At 35.5% G+C, this 16,365-nt stretch overlaps 2 protein-coding genes and 1 long non-coding RNA gene across 3 annotated transcripts; 2 read left to right on the top strand and 1 right to left on the bottom strand.

Moving 5' to 3' along the window:
* The first annotated feature begins 1,075 nt into the window (after window positions 1–1,075).
* On the top strand, window positions 1,076–1,749 carry LOC118433939. The gene is made up of 2 exons (XR_004833687.1): window positions 1,076–1,429; window positions 1,517–1,749. It is a non-coding gene; the product is annotated as an uncharacterized LOC118433939 (long non-coding RNA).
* Window positions 1,750–4,526: 2,777 nt separating this feature from the next.
* On the top strand, window positions 4,527–13,859 carry LOC110842483 (nuclear cap-binding protein subunit 1). Its single transcript, XM_022088232.2, has 17 exons — window positions 4,527–4,691; window positions 4,828–4,928; window positions 4,995–5,177; window positions 5,270–5,449; window positions 5,529–5,720; window positions 5,798–6,013; window positions 6,089–6,195; window positions 6,288–6,459; window positions 6,584–6,789; window positions 6,864–6,900; window positions 7,114–7,183; window positions 12,176–12,274; window positions 12,359–12,498; window positions 12,598–12,776; window positions 12,865–13,197; window positions 13,341–13,383; window positions 13,469–13,859. The coding sequence occupies exons 1-17, from the start codon at window positions 4,658–4,660 to the stop codon at window positions 13,580–13,582; spliced, it is 2,406 nt and encodes an 801-aa protein (XP_021943924.1). The 5' UTR covers window positions 4,527–4,657; the 3' UTR covers window positions 13,583–13,859.
* LOC110842485 (fructose-1,6-bisphosphatase 1) lies at window positions 13,801–16,275 on the bottom strand. The gene is made up of 10 exons (XM_022088235.2): window positions 16,135–16,275; window positions 15,897–16,022; window positions 15,765–15,826; window positions 15,173–15,317; window positions 14,993–15,099; window positions 14,766–14,910; window positions 14,559–14,696; window positions 14,446–14,468; window positions 14,261–14,354; window positions 13,801–14,138 (listed from the first exon to the last, which is right to left on the bottom strand). The coding sequence occupies exons 2-10, from the start codon at window positions 16,005–16,007 to the stop codon at window positions 13,947–13,949; spliced, it is 1,017 nt and encodes a 338-aa protein (XP_021943927.1). The 5' UTR covers window positions 16,008–16,022; window positions 16,135–16,275; the 3' UTR covers window positions 13,801–13,946.
* Window positions 16,276–16,365: the final 90 nt, after the last annotated feature.

Genomic DNA, 16,365 nt, shown 5'->3' with positions numbered 1-16,365 from the left:
TCAGATCCAAATCCATATTTCACGTGGGAGATAGATAGCACAGACATGCTTCTTTGTATAAGACGACGACATGAATGAATCGTTGATGGCTTAAAAAATATCTCGTCCTCGTTTATTTGTTATTCAATAGAATAATAATACCTCGCGTTGCTTTTGCTTTCGCTGGATGATTGAGTTGTTTTTTAGACCGAAGGATGAACAACACATCGGCACCTTGATCGGATTTGAATGCTGGGATGAAAATTAGACATCACGATGATTGTCTAGCTGCAGCGTGTTTTGTCCAAGTTTTATTATGATGACATCTTGTACACACATTTATGGACGTGTGTTAAATGTTGGAAATTTATAGCCAACATGCATAGTTTAGAAATGCGATACGTTGAACTCGTTTTTAATTAAGCTGATTAATTTTGTTCCATGAGTTTGATTTGCTCGTTTTAAGCATGGTTAAAATGTATGTATCTATAATAAAGACCAAGTGCGAGATTTTCTGCCAAATTTTTCCACGCCCAAGAAATTGTACAATAATAATAATAATAATATGATGCAAGTAAAAATCTGTTTTAATAAAGTTTCATTATTTGAAGCGGACGATGAATATTACACAAGTTATCAATGCAGTAAAAAAATGAGTATCTAGCAAGTAGTAAGTACATTGCTGTTCCAGTTGTCAAACCAGCAACTTCTATCAAATGATGACCTGACGGACAATAAAAGCGTCTGGAACTGCAAAGTAGGAAATGAATCCTGGAAGAGATTAGGCAACCAACCACATATATCGTACCATTCAAACTAAATAAGCATATTAAGTATTTATTTTGACTTTCGATTGATATAAATTATCTAGTTCAGCGCAAAACTGAGTTGTATATGTACGTGTAGATGCGATGTACCCTAGTTTTGAATTAAAATCATCTTTGTCGTCGCATCTGTTCGTGCAGAAGTTACAAGACTTGAGTTGACCGAGAGTTCAAATTCAATTGATGATAGTTTGACTTTGCATGCAGTGTCTAATCGCTCAAATGTTATAACGTCGTCCTGTGCTCCAATTTGCTTGTCCTCACCCCGTCGATGCACTGATGCTCTATCGCGTTAGTCTACTTTTTCAACTTTTCAGTAATTGATGGAAACATGGGTTAATAGGAACTAATGAACGCAACTACTTTTAAGTAAACACAGAGCTATATTTTATTTTAATCTGTAATTTTTACGCAAACTGGCTCCAAAGTTGAAAACAGTTGATTGTAAGATTTTCATAACATCAACATTTTTTTAATTGCGTTGATTTAATGGAAAATTTGACTGGTTGACCAGCGGGGTAGATACATGTTGTGAATTTCTTTTACCACATAAATAATTTAATGCATATGATAAACGCGGTATGATGAGCCAAACAAATACAAATGCAAATAGCTCAATCAATAAGGTGAGAAGAAAAAGTATGTCATATGAAAAATATAAATATTAAATAAGTATTAAATAACTAAACTACGTCTCTAAAAATAAATTTTAGGGCGATCTGTTCATTTACATTTAGGAGAACAATGTTGACAATGGGCTTTAGTGACTAAACAAGAATCAACTTCACAAAACTAACATTAACTAAAAAGAATTTATCCTTGGGACGTCAAATGTAAATGGTATTTCCTCAAGCTTTATGGATGTAAACGACAAATGCAAAACTATCTCGAATAGTGATTTTCATTTTATATACAAAAAATATAATTCAAGCTAAATCATTCAATCTAGACTTGACTCGAGAGTGCCGAATTGTGTATACGAACATATTTATTTATGCAGTTGTTGTAAAAATAGAAAACATTGCTGCGGCGTTGCTGTACTGAATAAAATGCAGAATTCTTCGTCGTACGACAAGTCAAGTTGGATGGCAGCGATACACCGCAAATACCAATATGCCTGCAAATAAAATTAATGCAAATCAACCTGCTCGCTCACTAGTGATTATTTTCAAGAACAACAAGTTTTGAGGACTGTCACAATTTGTAAAATATCGTCCCAACAAAGCGATTAAGACTCACCCTGAAGTGGAATTCTTTCAATACGGCCAGAATGATAGAGCACAAGTTAATAGGAGCGCATTACTTCTATTTTCTGGTCACTCTGACTTCGATGACGGGCAATAGTTTTGCATATGTATGTAGCGGCATACGAACTAGAAATTTTCCATGAATAATTTACAAAACTTACTCCTGGCTGGAGTATTTCATACAGGTTTTTAAGCTAAATTTGAATTAATTTGGAGTGCAGTCGTAAAACTAATGCTGCCTGAAGTATTTTTATGTAAACATTTAAAATATTTTGAGGGTATGAAAATTGTCACGGGGTATCGAAAATCATATCGAAATTTCTATCATAAAAATGTTTATAATTAATTAGACGCACATATATTATATATGTACACGGACAATCTAGATATGTGCAACAGCTAGCAATGAGGAGTGAAAGATAATTAAGAAAATATACTTGCACAACGCGTCGGAAATGTGTTAATTTGTTTAGTAGATTTTAAGAAAATAAATAAGTAGATTTTGATGTATTTTTAGCATGAGTGAGAGCCTATGCAGTCGTTAGATCTTGGCGTCCATGCTGATAAACGAGTTATATGATGGATTTGTAATTTTACACGTTTTTAGACAATCTTATGGATCCGGCATGTAGTGTGTCTGTCCGTCTGCGAAACGCTAGCGGACTAACCACAGAACCGATTTGAACCAACTTACAACTTACTTAGTGTTAAAATATGCGTATCTCAATTAGAGTCCGGTCAATCCAGACAACGATTTAGTCGCCTGTAGACTCTGCCTAAATGAAAGGCTAAATCGGGCTAAATTAAGGCTGAACTGTAGGCTTTTAATGATTAAATATATGCATGTGTGAAAAAAGTATGATTATATAATTTATATACAAGCTCGAAGATGGATCAAATCAGTTAGCGAGGGGATTATGTGGGTCAATCCCCGAATGATTATTTTTAGAACAATGATAATTTTTGGTGTTGTTTTTTTGAAATATGTATGAAAATACTCCATAACATAACTTTAAAAACTGTATTTCGGTAACAATAATAGTGTCAAGCTACGTAAGCTATTTTCAGCGTCAAAATATGGTTAATTTTTTAAATGTGGGCGAACAGTATGTATACCCAAACGGATGAAAAATGAGAAGCCAACTTTCAAAATATATTTATTGTAATTATGACCATATGTATTACATTATAGGCCACTTTTTCTCAGTCTATTTAGTTTTGGTCCTTCAAATATGTCATCGCAATCTATTTGTAAATATTTGATGGCATTTTACTTTAATCCTCACCTTTTATAACCCTTGTGCACAACTATTAGAGCTAGAACCCAAATATCTCATAAATCCATATATCTATATTATGATAATAAATAAGACATGGTTAGAAGACGATGAATACTTATGTAGTTAGACCACGCACACTGTGTAGTTGATTTTACTGGATAAATACTAACAGATAAGACATCAATTTCAATGAATGGGTTTTGAATTACAGGGTGAACCAACAGGCAGATTTAAGAGTTTATTAAGAACCAAATAAAAATACTACTAAAAAAGCGATGAAGATCGAGAATAACCAATATTGGAAAAAAATTATAACTTCATTTCTCATTTCCCTCTTGAATGGATCAATTTGATTGAACGTATACTATTTATAACTCATTATGACAAGTTGAGTAGAGTCATCTTAGAAGATATAAAACGTCGAATTTAGCATATTGCTGTTCAAAATTAGTTTTGAAACTTGTTCTTTAATAATTTAAAGCATGATCTCAAATCTAATACCTTTTGAGTCTTCATACTTTTCAATTTGCATGATGCACATAAAATAGGATTTCCTCGTAAACGGGGATGAAAATGAAAATATGGTTTCCGTTACATAAACGAATTGTGAAATTATATGATTTATACCAAGAAAAATATAAAACTAGAAGTTTTATTGAGGAAACAACATGTTGCTTCATTAAGAAACAGCAATTCTCAATTCAAATAACATCTAATAAATGAGTATTAATTATGACATTATGAGAAAAAATAAAATTGATACAATGTGTGAACAATTAGAGCGTTCTACACACTCGAGTTCCCACCTAAGCTACTCAATTCTCTACCTGAACTTTACTCTGACAATTGATAATCACCTGCACGTACCGACTAGTTAAACCACCAAATAACTAACTACATGTCTAAATCAAAACCCAAAAAAATAAAATGTACATGAAAATGGACATGTTTTTCCTAGAATTTAATTCAACTAAGGGTGCCAGCTACCCAAAGGCTTATTTCCTTTATTTGTCTTGGATTATGTAATCCATCCAAAATACTACAGAAAAATTTATGACTGTTTGATTGAGAGGAAGTTGAGATAAGTTGAATGAATTGAGTTGCAGTGAGGCAACGTGAGACAAGGCAAGATGAGAAAGTGGCTTGGAGAACGTAGACCATAGAGCGTTAAACGTTTAGAGCGTTTCGCTCCTCTTTTGTGCTTCGTCCCATCCATCCTCCGCCGGCCAACCACCCATCACGGCAAAAATTGTTCATTGTCTGCTAATTAATTCCCAGCTCCATAAATTTGGATAAGCCCTGCCTCCCACCTGCAATATATAAGAATATGAATCGTCGCCGTCGTTTTGAGGAGGTCGAAGGTGAGAGGACTTTAATAAGATTCACTTCAAGTGATCTTATTAAATTTTGGCAACTAATAATTTGGTTTAATTGATTTACACCATCTTAATTCATAATTCAGTGCACAAAACATAATAATACTGTTTACTTTCAAAGGGGGAGATCGAAACTTTAAACGTCGAAGGACATCATCCTACAATGAGAAAAAAGAAGAGGACCCAATCAAGTCGCTGATTTGCAATGCTGGAGACAAAAAGGTACAGATAATTAGAGGAAATTGCCTTTTTGCAGATTTAATCCGTTACGTTACACATATTTTGCAGTCAGCTTCAGTTGAAACAAGTATTGAAGAGGCAGCCAAAATGTTGGAAAATGAGCTGGCAACACAAAAGCCCAAAATTTTGGCAACTCTGGTTGAAGTTGTAACGACTCTTCCGGAAAAGTACTCAATTTACTCGACATTGGCCGGATTACTAAATGCTAAGAATTACAACTTTGGTGGTGAGGTAAGTCTGCTATGATGATCATGAGATATGATACAAGTTATTATATACCCAAGAACTAATAACGTTGAAAATTATTTTTATTTGCTTAATAGTTTGTGGAAACATTGGTGAAATCATTTAAAGAGTTTCTTCGAAATATGAATTGGAGAAATTGCCAGTACACTGTACGATTCATTAGCGACTTGGTCAACTGCCATGTTGTTTCTGCAACTTCATTGCTCCAACTGTACGACAGTTTTATGGAAGGTGCAATTGATTCTGCTATTCCGCAGGTTTGTGTGGAAGATGAGAAGATGATTTTCTTAAAGAAATACAAAAAGGCTGGCCAATAATCAACAAATTACTCTGTAGGTTCGTCGAGACTGGTTGGTCTATTCAATTCTATATTGCTTGCCTTGTGTTGGGCGTGAATTGTACGACAAAAAGGAACAAACGGTGGAACGTTTGATGATAACAATCGATAATTATATGAAGAAACGGAGGAGGACGCATATGGGAATGCTACGTGTTTGGTCTTCTGATGAGCCTCATCCACAAGAAGAAGTGCGTTATACCTTCATATGCTTTCAATCTGCTCAAGTGACACATGTCAATAATTTTATCTTTAATACTAATTGCAGTACTTGGATTGTCTTTGGGCTCAAGTCGAGAAATTAAAATTGGACGGTTGGATGGAAAAGCATATCGCACGTCCTTACTTGGCATTCGACAGTATTTTGTGCGAAGCTTTGCAACACAACTTGCAACAAATATCGCTACCACCGCATCATGATGGAATTAGATATCCAATTCCAAGTGTGGTGTTTCGAATGTTTGACTACACTGATTGCCCAGAGGTAAGAGAGATATATATATATAATAATTTTTATTATCATACCGTCCAATTCCATTGAGTAACGTGTTGGTTGTAGGGCACAATGTCACCCGTTCTTCCAGGTGCACATTCGATTGAACGATTTTTGATTGAAGAAGAATTGAGAGATATTCTACGAAAATACCATTTAGAGCGTCGGGATTGGTGAGCGCAAACTATAATTTTTTGGTCTAATAAGGCAAACACTAAAAAGTCTAACGAAACAACAAAATGATAAACTGCTTCATAAAAAATAGTGCTGCAGCTCTATTGGAATATCCTCAAAACCATCGAGTCCCTGTTGAGTACATGGTGGTTGAAATTTTATTTGGAGAATTGTTTCGATTACCGACCCCAGAGTATTTGGAAATTTGCTATGGATCAATTCTTATCGAGTTGTGCAAGAGTCAGCCTGCAATGATGCCTCAGGTATGTTATTTCTGAAATTATCGTCTTAATATCCACCGCCGTTATTAAATAAAATTACTTTGAACAAAATTAGGACCAGAGAATCGAAAGAGATTTTAATACAATATTTTCTCCACACTTTTAGGTTTTGGCACAAGCAACCGAATTGCTGTTTGATAGATTGGATACCATGAACGTGATCTGTATTGATCGGTTCGCAAATTGGTTTTCCTACCACTTGAGCAATTTTCAATTCCGTTGGAGCTGGACAGATTGGGTGTATGCCATGAATTTTGATGCAGAGCATCCAAAATCTAAATTTATTTCTGAAGTTGTTCAGAAGTGCATTCGGTTAGTCGGAGTAAAGTTCCTAAAGTTGAATAAGTTTACGATTTAAAATTAATCTTCTTATTGGTAACTTTCAGACTGTCTTATCACGAGAGAATCATCGAAATGATTCCGGTAACAATAATAATTATTATTTCGGGCAAGAAAGGTATGAGTTTATTTATTTTGGTATTAATAAGTGGGGCGGTTAATATGGACTGGTTGTGCTGAACTCCATAATTAATACCAAAGTCATAACTTACTTAGACCAATTTAGAACCTCGCCCAATTTGTTGCACCTCTCCCCCCAATCCATGTTTTATTTTTTAATTTTTTGTCGTATTTCAGCAACCGTTTCAGCGTGTTTTCCCTGAACGCAGCACGGACCCGCTCTACAAGTTTTACGAAGGTGACAAAGGTACGTATACCCATTTTTTATTATTATTCCAATTTTTATATGTTCAACTTAAAAACTAAAGTTCAACAATGCAAAATTACATGAGAAAAATTCTGTATACTTTTTGAAACTAAAAATCTAATATGTAACCTCCTTTATTGTTAATATCGTTTACTAATTTTTGTTTATAGTACCATCGTTGTCGTTCTTGCTGGTATTTGTCGCTATATTTGAATCCGCTGTTATAAGGCTTCGGTTGACGAATTGGATAGTATTTCTTTTCGTTGTCAACAAGGTTTGATATCGTGTAGGGACGCTGAGTATCGTATTTTGTGTCCTTATTTTGTTCAACTTTCTTTGTATCTGGTTTATGGTTGGTTTTATTATTATTCAGTATTTGGTGTTTCCCAATTCCCTTTCGTTGTTTCGTATGATCTTCATTTGGAGTTAAATGGTTTGCAATTCTTTGGCCGCTGTTGTGTATGTTGAAATCCATATATGCGGGTGGAAAGCGTGGTGGGTAGTTGACAATAAAGGGCAGTTGTTCAATTGGTAGAATTGGTTGAATCATGGGGGGTATTTGCGCATCTGGTGGGGGTAACATTTGTTCGCTTTGATGCTGTTGTTGTATGTTGTGAGGGGAAATTATGTCTTGAATAGACTTTGGGAAAGTTGGCGGCTTTGGAAGTTGTACCTCCTCCTGTTGTTCAGGTACAACTGCAGGCAAATTTGTGGGGTTGACAGAAATGGGGGGCCCATTACCTAATTCCTGGCTGCCATGAATATCAGGCTCAGAAGGAGGAGGAGATAATAAAGATAATGGTTGTTCTGGTGCCACTTGCGATGGAAGATCGTACTTAATTGGCATATGAATGTTTAAATCGCTGTAAGGAATTGAGTGATATCCAACGTTCGGGTCGATGAAAGCATTTATTTGTAGAGCGTTGTTGTACTGCTCGAGTAAGCCAGGATCAGGGTAAGGTTGCCCGTTTTGCAAAATGACGCCAAGATTTAACCCTTCTCCAACCCCCACAGGTCCTCTGTGTGCATAGTGTGGCTGTGGACTAGGAAGAATTCCTTCAAGTTGATTAAGATGAAAATAATTTTGATGATTTACGAAGGCCGGGTCTGGTTTAGAGTTCCGTGTTATTATCGTGTGCGGATGCCCACGATGAGGTTTGTTGGAATTATAATTTAGTTGGTGTTGTTGCTGGATGTGCAACTGCATTTGGTCGTTTTGTTGTTGAAGTTCAACATGATTTTGTGAATTCTGAGCATTTTCATAAAAGCTTGTGAAAGGGTCGATTGACGAAGGATGGAACATTTCATTAGCAGAAAATGGGAAAACTTTTGGTGGTGTGGGGACGCTGTGAGGTAGAGGATAAACTAGGTATTGGAGGGCAGGTTGTCCATTCTCTTTAAAAACTCTACTTACTGCCCAATACGCTACCAAAATTTCACCAGGACTAAACAAATAGCATCCACAGTTTTCTACATTATATGGACTGTGTTCTTGACTTGGAAAATAGAGTTCGGATGCTACTCGCAAATGCAAATGTCCATGTGGGGAATTGACGAGGATTCCAGATACAATGGGACCCTCTTCGGATGGAAGGTAGATCGTGCCGTATGGAGTCGTGGAGACCTGAGCCATTTTGTCCACATATTGCAAATGAGCAGATTTTATTGACTTCCAAGTCTCAGGGAATCTTATTTTAAACTTTATTAACTTTGCTGGCTCGTCATGTCGAGTATACACTGAATTTTTCCCGTCAATAATCCCTTGTCCATCAGTGATACTTTGGTATAAGGCACGTTTAAGGTATTTCACCCATGATGATGGGATCCGTTTTACAACTTGATGATTTGTGTGCTCTGTTGCAGCATTTTGTAAACCTGTTGCGACTGGGAATAGCTGATGCTTCTGACTTGTAATGTTTTCTGAATTGTTCCCTGGAACCCTTTTAGATTCCCAATTAATAAACTTGTTAACTATTCTCGATTGAATTTGAGGCTCCACTGTTCCATGTTCCATGTATGAATTACTGTCAGTTTCCACATTTGTTGGACTCCTTGAAACTCGGTAGGATTTTATTCCAATCGTTCCTTTTCTCATGTCAGCATTTTTTTCTAATTCTGAATTTAAAAAGTTTTGCAAGAATTTAGATTCAGCCAAATGTGACTGGGCAGCACCGAAATTGATATCATCATTCTGACTTTCTGGAACTACTAATCTTGGGCTTGAGGTTGTGTAGCGTTTTTGTTGATGATGATTCCCTTGATATTTTTCATTAATACTTTCGAAAATTCGATCTGTAGAAGTTACTTCACCCTTGATTGGAATAATTAATGTATAAAATGATCTGGTTGAGTTATTTATCGCCACATTTTTAGCCACAGGCTCAAAATTACTTCCTTCTCTAGACACTTCACGTTTAGAATTGCCTCCAATTGCTGTTCTAGATGCATAGCTGGGAAAGCTTTCCAGTGGGGGCGGTGGCGTTTTTGAGAATGTAAGACAACAAGGTGGGAGATAAAATTGGGAAAAGTCAAGTTTACATTTCACCACACTCACGACCATCAACAATATCTAAGTGAAAAGATTCAGTAAGTTTTCAGTACGAGAACAATGTTAAAAGCACAAAATTTCTGTTATTTTATAAGCGCTTACCATTAATGGAGACTTCATGTTTAGCTTTTTAGACACTACTTGTCGACAATCTCACAATCATCATGCTTTATCTAAAGTCACTACTTGAAATTTTATTTATCCAGTTATCGTTTAAATTTTTTTTACACAAATAACTATCCGTCAGGATTGTTATTCATTCTGCGTCCAGCAAGGCACTCGCACTTTGATCAAGATTTGCATTTAAATCAGACAAAATCACAAGACTGATTTGTCTACTTCCGTTGAGATTTCTTTTTCACAAGCACAATGGGCGTAAACAATTTAATGTATGTCTCTTGAGGGCAATCGTGGTGTGCTTTATGTTGACCAAATTCTGATCTACGACAAAGAAAATGTCCAAACGGAAATTACTTTCAGCTCGACTATGTAGTAACTCTCATGACATGAGTTCCATATGTGTAGGCACGTAATTCCATATTTTAGGCCCCAGACCCCCAATTCTCAGGTTCTATCAAACCAAGCATATTATATAATATATATGTTTAGTTGGCATTTGGGGTGTGATTAGTATAGAATAAATTTTATTATTGCTGTAAGATGTTAATTATGAGAAATGTCATAGTCTCAAAATATTATCTCTTTAAAACGTAGCTTGGCCTATGTACGTAACGTAACTGGTAGACAACATCACAAAATAATGTCACAAAATGGCTCTAATTCTAGCCAACTACTTATTAGATAGTGCACATGTGTCATGGATGTCAGATTGACGAGACGAGTTGGTTAACATGATTATTACTGGCGCACTGGTTAAGTGTGCCTGCCTATATTGTCGAGGCTTGCAAAAGTCTTATTGTTTTTGTTGCTCATCCGAGTCTCATTTGGGTGCTACGCAAGCTTAGGATTAGTCACCTTTAACAGACAAAGCTATGTAGAAGCTTTCTGTATTATAATTCTGAATTTTTACATGTTTATAGAATTTGGCGTCATTTCGATTATATCAGATTAACCAGAAAATTATAATTTTTTTAAGAAATGCATGGCTGTAAATATGATTATGTGCAAGTCTTTACTTGACATAGTTAAATACCAATAAATAACCGTTCAGGGATTCTGTATTTCAATTTCATTTTTTTTTGTTTAGCATAAAGTAAGCCGACAATTTAGTTGGGGTAATTTAGTTTAACAGTTAACGCTCACTGAATCTGTTAACATTCTTTCATAATTGCTACTTTAAATATGTTTGGGTTCCTTACTGGGTGTGTAATTTGTTTAATGTAAAAGTTTCCTGGTCTCCATTGTTGAGGATAAAGTTTATGCATACCGGTTTCCTAGATATGCATTCGTACAGTGACATTTCACTTTCGATTGTCATTCCTGTTTTACTTTTTTGATTGAAATGTTATCTAAATTAAATTTGAAGATACCCTGAAACACGGCTTTAACCGATTTTTGAAACTTTAATTATAGTCTAGAAATTAGTTTAGTCGTTGTACACAGGAAATAGTAGTGACTGACGACTGACAAATTAGATTAGTTGAAGGCTGTAATTACTTTCATTTTGCATGAATGACTTTACTGAATAGAAAATTGGACAACCATTGCTCACGACGACGACGACGAGGGAAAGCAATGGGAATGTTAATGTTTATTGGAATAATCAATGAAAACATTATTATAATCCTTATTGTTGTAACTTCCATTACTTTTCGATTTCATTAGGTACTTTAGGTTAATGTTAATGTCTCGTGTTTGCTAATCTCAGATCAGTTCTGCTTTAAATTAGATACACTTTTCTACTCCCATGAGTCTCATGCACATCTCTCGCAATAAATTTTATTGTGTCATGTGCTCATGAATGCAGTGTGGGTGAGGAACGCTGCGTGAGGCGTAGATGCACTTAAGTCTTGTACAAATGTATGCATATACACGTAAGAAACAAGCATTAGACATCGCAACCGCCAATGGAATGAAGCCAAAAACCATATATATTCTTGAAATCAATTTAATTTTGAATCAAATTTAAAAATTTGATGCAATTTGGTCACCTTGTATGCATGTGATAATCCGTTGAATGGAACCTGTGACCGATCACCAAGATTTATGTATTTCAACGTTAGAAAACAGAAACAATAATGTGCAATATAAGGGCTTACCGAAAATTAAACCACATTTCGTCTGCCCATTGACCTTCTTTTTTTATTGCGCATTGTGCAACAAGAAATGACGCGGAGTCTAATACATCTTAATAATGTATATGTGAACATCTATGTAAAATTATGAAATATTGTTTACGCATCACTAAAAATTAACATTAGTTGTAGATACTGTTATATTGGGTTTGCTGAACTAGAAACATTTATTTGAACTTGTTCTTGCAGAGGAGAAGAATATTGTTGGATGGACACAGTCCAAGCAACTTCAAGCTGCTTTCCGAGGAAAAGCAGCACTTGATGAAATTTCAGTGATTATGCGAGAAGGTTGGTTTTCAATATTTTCAAAGGTGAAACTCACGAAGACTTGAAATGCAAACATGTGCTTAATAAATTTCTGTACATTTATAGTCCCAAACCCACTGGATGACGATGAAGCAACCCACAATCCAATCGCTATTGACATATTTTCTCAAACGGTTTTCATGCTTGGATCAAAAAGCATCAGTCATTGTCAAACTGCTATTGCGAAATATCAACTTATATTCAAGGCATGTCTATTTAATATGTATATACTTGTATATCTTCCCATTAAATTATATAATTGCTTTGTAACACTTGTACGTTTCCAATATTTCTATATAATTTAGGAATTAGTGCCCAATGAAGATGCCCAGCTCTGTGTTTTGAAGGCTGCTCATGACGTTTGGAAAAATGACACACAAATGATGGCTATTGTCGTTGAATTGCTTTTGAAATATCACATTATTGAATGCGCTTCCGTTGCAAATTGGGTTTTCATGAAAGAAATGACTGGTCAATTTACTAGGTAAGTATGAATGAACGTTTCAATACAGTAGAGAATATCAGAGAATATTTGAGGACAATAACTCAGTTTTTAATATGTTGTATCCCAGAATTTACCTGTGGGAAATTTTGCATATGACCATACGAAAGATGAACAAGCACGTTGGAAAGTTGAGCACAGAGTTGACTGATGCGCGAGACAAACTTCGTAAAGCCGAGATGAATTCAAGTGACAGTGAAGCTGAGGAGGAGAACACGCATAAAGGGAAGGAAAATAAAGATATTCCCACAGAAGAGCAAGTTGATAAAATGGAAGAAATGTTGGAAGCTGCACAAGCAGACCAAAAGAATTTGTTTCTCATCGTTTTCCAGCGTTTCATCATGATTTTATCCGAGCACATTACACGATGCGACACTGATGGAAAAGCGTTCAACACTCCATGGTAAGTAAATTAATAATCTCTCTTAATTTAAGTTATGAAGTTTGTTATGTTTAGTTTAGAGTAAGTTTCCAGAATTTAAAACATTAGTGACCTAAGTTATAGTTTTCTATTCGGACGAATAAATAACCTGCTTTATTGTATAGGTTTCGATGGACAATTGGGAGATTACAACAAGTGTTTTCCCAGGTGACGTTTTGAACTATCGTGTGCATAAAAGTGTGTCCCATTATTGGATGGTTGGATTTTACTTTGCATTTTGTATGAATTATAGCATGCTGACCAAGTAGCTCAATACAGCTCGACATTGGAGACACTGCTTTTTACGCAGGACTTGGACAGGAATATATTGGAAATCTTCCAACAGTTTCAAGCCTTGAAAGCTTAGAGCTGTTTTAAATCTTCACACATATATGTGCTGATTGATGCATGTTTAATACAGGTTTACTGAAGACAAAATTTTTTAGATAATTTTCAAATACTTAATTGGTTAATGAATATGGACATTTTAGAGATACATGTATCACAACTATTTAAATTGGCGTATGTAAATTGGCGAAATTTAAAGATAATAACAGAGCTGGACGGTTCTTAAATTCTCATGTATATGTATGTTGGAATGAATGGACTTTATTTGAAATAAACAAACCAAATTAAAAATGCCACAAATGTATTAATTTGAATTATCACTTTATATTGTTTCCGATTTCCTTGTTCAGTATGTTTTGTTACACCTTACACCCATAAATATGTTAGGCTTTTTTGTATTTAGCGATGACTGCCAAAACATCGTTGACATCATCTTTAGAGCCAAGGAAAATTGGGGAACGTTCATGGATGTTTTTGGGTTCGATGTCAAGGATCGAGATGCTCCCGTTACTTGCAATTCCGCCAGCTTGTTCCATAATATAGCCCATAGGGTTGCATTCATATAACAATCGTAACTAAAAATAAACCAAAATAGTTAGTGTTAATAAACGGAAATATTTGCAAAGTCGTAGAACATTTAGAAAATCCTGATAGCTTAGTTCTGATATTTTCGTTAATTGTGATGTTGTAATTGTACCTTTCCACTTGGAGCATCCTTTGTTGCTGGGTACATGAAGATCCCCCCATATTTTAGAGTTCGATGTACATCTGCCACCATCGATCCAATATATCTAAGTGAACGGTTGGAATAATTTTGATGAACCTTTGTCTCTTTATACAAATATAATTTCATAATTCTGTAATGTAAATTTTCATATTTACCTAGCACCGTAGGGCTTCCCAGTCTATATGAAAAAAGCAATCCATATTGAATGTCGTGTAAGACGATACAAAATTTCAATGTCCCATTGGACACTCTAACTATGATTATTTACCTTCGGGTTCTTTTTCGATTCAACATATTCTTTCACAGCATCATCCCAAGTGCCGGCATATCCTTCATTGATGCTGTAAATCTTTCCCCGAGATGGTACAGTCATTTTGGGGTCCGTCAAAATAAATTCCCCAATCGCCTGAAAAATGAAAAAAAATTTTTTTTGGCTGCAACACTCAATAGTAATAAATCTGTAGACCGTGCATACAGGGTCTAACATAAACCCATTGACGCCCTGACCGGTGGACAAGACCAAAGCTGTTGCTGATCCATACAATGCATATCCAGCTGCAACAAGACTTTTTCCAGGTTGCAAAGCGTCCTCTACAGTGGGATTGCTCTTGGAAAGTCTCCTGAATAATTTAAACGAGACAGAATAGTAATGATAAGCGATCATTAGTGATTCTGAAATACTTTAGTCTTTATCTAGCTAACTTATAAATTCCAAAAATAGATCCAATGGAGACAAGGCAGTCAATGTTGGAAGATCCATCCAATGGATCAAAACAAATAATATACTTTCCTTGCTTCTCAGTTTCAACCTGTAAAAGCATGTAAACTTACATATATTCATTCGATGTCATAATAATAAGATCGTGAGACAAATTCCATTACCTCGATGACATTCTCGTTTTCTTCCGAAACCAGCAAACATGTTGTGTAGGAAGATCTCATGAGATTGATAAACAAGTCATTTGCAAGTACGTCCAACTTTTTTACTTCTTCTCCTTGAACATTTGTTTGTCCAGCAATGCCGTACCTTAGATATATCATGAAACAATTTATTTAATAATTTCCAATGCTTGTCAACAATATGAAAACTACATTTATTTTTTAGTAACATCGTTGCTGTATGTAAAATGCAATCGTGACGTATGATAAATGATGGATTAATGATGGGGCTAAGGGTAACAGATAACACATCAAAGTATTACATAATTATGGCATTTCATGTAAAACTGGGCTAACCAATAGCCAATCAGGCTAAATAGCGTACGTGATCTGAATAAGATAAAGGAAGGATCATACTATTTGGAAAATTTCTACGCTATGCGTACTAACAAATCATAGCATCACTGACGCCCCTCAATGAGAGCAAGTTGGAAAATATGTATCGTCATACGCGGTCATAAAGACTCAGGATTAATAAATAATAAAAATCGTCGTGTATTTAAATAATAACTGGTTAGAATTAAGTTGTCCTTACAATTTAGCCAGTCCAGCTTTCCGGACAGCGGATGAGATTGCTTTGACGGCGGCCTGGATGGTCTGAAATACGACAAAAAAATATTTGATTCGGACGATTTCTGTTCTGCCCTCTCTTAATAAAGTAATTTACCGTGAGGAGGAGGGTCATGTCCCCAGTCGCATCTGGGGCTCGGCGCTGCTCAGCTAGGACAAACCTCGTCAACGTCATACAATTCGTGTCGATAGTCCCTGCCGAACTCATCCTGGTTTTTATTTCCTAAGACGTGTAAAAACTTTGTTTTAAATTACAACTTCCAACTTTCCGAAACCGATTGACAAGACCAAGATCTGCAGACTGCAACAGTTAACAAGCAAATCGCAACTGTTACCTAAAATATTATTGAGATACGTGCTGCCGGCATAAAATATTCCACCAACCACTCGGTTAACTTATTTAAGCACTAACGTGATGTATTTCACGTGGTGTGGTATTATGAGATGCGATTTACATACAGCATTATGTATGTACATATTCCTTTCCATGCAAGAACAATATGTATGACTAAATCTCCTAAAGCCGGGTTACATGTGTGTAGTGTGTAATACACACTGTGTATATA

Source organism: Folsomia candida, unplaced genomic scaffold (genome assembly GCF_002217175.1).
Source record: "Folsomia candida strain VU population unplaced genomic scaffold, ASM221717v1 Fcan01_Sc001, whole genome shotgun sequence".
NCBI classification, from domain to species: domain Eukaryota; kingdom Metazoa; phylum Arthropoda; class Collembola; order Entomobryomorpha; family Isotomidae; genus Folsomia; species Folsomia candida.
This window is presented reverse-complemented; position numbering and strand designations above follow the sequence as displayed.

Excerpts from the sequence above, each read along its gene's own strand:
- LOC110842485 (XM_022088235.2), bottom strand. The coding sequence starts at position 16,007 with ATGAGTTCGGCAGGGACTATCGACACGAATTGTATGACGTTGACGAGG. Across the intron at positions 15,100-15,172 it reads AAAACGAGAATGTCATCGAG|GTTGAAACTGAGAAGCAAGG; the intron begins GTAATGGAATTT and ends ATGCTTTTACAG. Across the intron at positions 14,911-14,992 it reads TCTATTTTTGGAATTTATAA|GAGACTTTCCAAGAGCAATC; the intron begins GTTAGCTAGATA and ends TAAATTATTCAG.
- LOC110842483 (XM_022088232.2), top strand. The coding sequence starts at position 4,658 with ATGAATCGTCGCCGTCGTTTTGAGGAGGTCGAAG. Across the intron at positions 6,460-6,583 it reads AGCCTGCAATGATGCCTCAG|GTTTTGGCACAAGCAACCGA; the intron begins GTATGTTATTTC and ends CCACACTTTTAG. Across the intron at positions 6,901-7,113 it reads GAATCATCGAAATGATTCCG|CAACCGTTTCAGCGTGTTTT; the intron begins GTAACAATAATA and ends GTCGTATTTCAG.